This window comes from Nannobrachium achirus (assembly GCF_963921795.1).
Source record: "Nannobrachium achirus genome assembly, chromosome: 3".
In the NCBI taxonomy this organism is placed as follows: Eukaryota; Metazoa; Chordata; class Actinopteri; order Myctophiformes; family Myctophidae; genus Nannobrachium; species Nannobrachium achirus.
The window spans coordinates 64,374,487-64,376,144 of NC_137812.1; the positions used below are offsets into that span (position 1 = coordinate 64,374,487).

Sequence of the window (1,658 nt, forward strand, 5' to 3'; positions counted from 1 at the left end):
TGAACTACCGGTAAAACAAAACGTAACCAAGTTCCTTCCTCTCACATATTTGCCGACTCTCCCACAGCTGTACAGTAGAAAGAAGCCCCTGTCAAAACCCCAGGTACATACACTGAATTCAGTTGTCATAGCAGCTCTGCAGTGGTATGAAACACAGTAGTAAGAATATAGAAATACCTTGTAAAATAACAATAAGATAAAAAATCAAATATAAAAACAGAAGACTTCAATTCCGGGCCTGGCCAACTGTGTGTGTGTGTGTGTGTGTGTGTGTGTGTGTGTGTGTGTGTGTGTGTGTGTGTGTGTGTGTGTGTGGGTGTGGGTGTGGGTGTGGGTGAGTGTGTGAGAGTGATTGACTTCAAACTTGGTATGTGTATCACCGCACATGGGAAGTTGGTCGGAGTTGCAGCTGTCCAGAATATCTATACTACCGTATATACACTAAGTACACACATCTGTGTGTGTGTGTGTGTGTGTGTGTGTGCGTATGTGCGTGCGTGTGTGTGTGTGTGTGTGTGTGTGTGTGTGTGTGTGTGTGCGTGCGTGCGTGCGTGCGTGCGTGCGTGCGTGCGTGCGTGCGTGTGCGTGTGCGTGTGCATGTGTGTCTTGCTCATAGATGGAGATCCCTGATTGCATCAATATGAAATCATAGTGCTGATGTCATAGACTGGCATCCACGAAATGTGATATAAATCATGTACAATCTGTCCCCAGCAAGAGAGTGTCATACATCTCTCACCCATGAATGGATACGTAGACTGTGGGGGAACCGCTGTCTCTTAACAAGGTGGTCCAGGTTTCTTCAAGTCTGTCCAGTACTCCAAGAGCTGCTCTGGGGAGCCCAGAATGTAGGTAATGATTTGGGAGTATTCACAACGATTGTATGCCGTGTTATAAGCCTTCCACTGGGAGGGATTCGGAGGCGAGATCGGTGCAAATCCCAGCTTTTTCATGCACATGCCAATATAAGCATCCTCTATATTAAAGGGCTTGATATCCTTTGAGATCTCCACATATTTGGCAGGGAGGTCATTGGAGAACACGTAGCCCATGCCCAGCGTGTAGGTCGGGTACGTGTCCTCTGGGTACATCTCTTCGGGGACGTACCACTTGGAGTCCTTTGAGCGGACGACCGGTCTGTCCCACATCATGTACCCCGTCAGGTAGTTCTGCTTGGGGAGGCCGGGCGTTTGCAACATGCCCACCAGATTGTCAACGTTCAGGAACATGTCTGAATCCACCTTCATGGCATAGTCTGCCTTGGAGCAGCGCGTGGATAGCCAGTCCATGATCACCATAGTCTTGATGGTTAAATTGAGGTAGGTGTCCATGAAGTCACTCTGGATCAGGTCGTGGTGCAGCAGGTTCTCCTGCCTGAGTTTCTCCTGCTGCTGCTCGGCATCTGCTCCCCCCGGCAGACCGAGCATGAAGAGAGTCCTGACTAGCGCGCCGCGAACCGGGGACTCGCTACCCCATGTCTTCCGGATGGCGTCCCGAGCTGCCACCTGAGCAGGCGCCACCGGAACCATCAGAACCAGGAAAGGGATCTCGGTCTTACAGGCCGTCGTGTCGTCCATGATGAAACGGTAGTTCGGCGCGTAGGCTAAGTGGTACCGAAAGGGTGGCACTGTAGTCCTGGCAATGTCTGTGCTGGTCAT

The 1,658-nt window shown here is 50.7% G+C and overlaps 1 protein-coding gene across 1 annotated transcript; it reads right to left on the reverse strand.

Annotated features, from left to right (window-relative positions):
- Positions 1–779: 779 nt before the first annotated feature.
- Positions 780–1,658, reverse strand: LOC308282394 (beta-1,3-galactosyltransferase 2-like; the record flags this gene model as incomplete). Its single annotated transcript, XM_080722739.1, has 1 exon — positions 780–1,658. The coding sequence occupies one exon, from the start codon at positions 1,656–1,658 to the stop codon at positions 780–782; it is 879 nt and encodes a 292-aa protein (XP_080578865.1).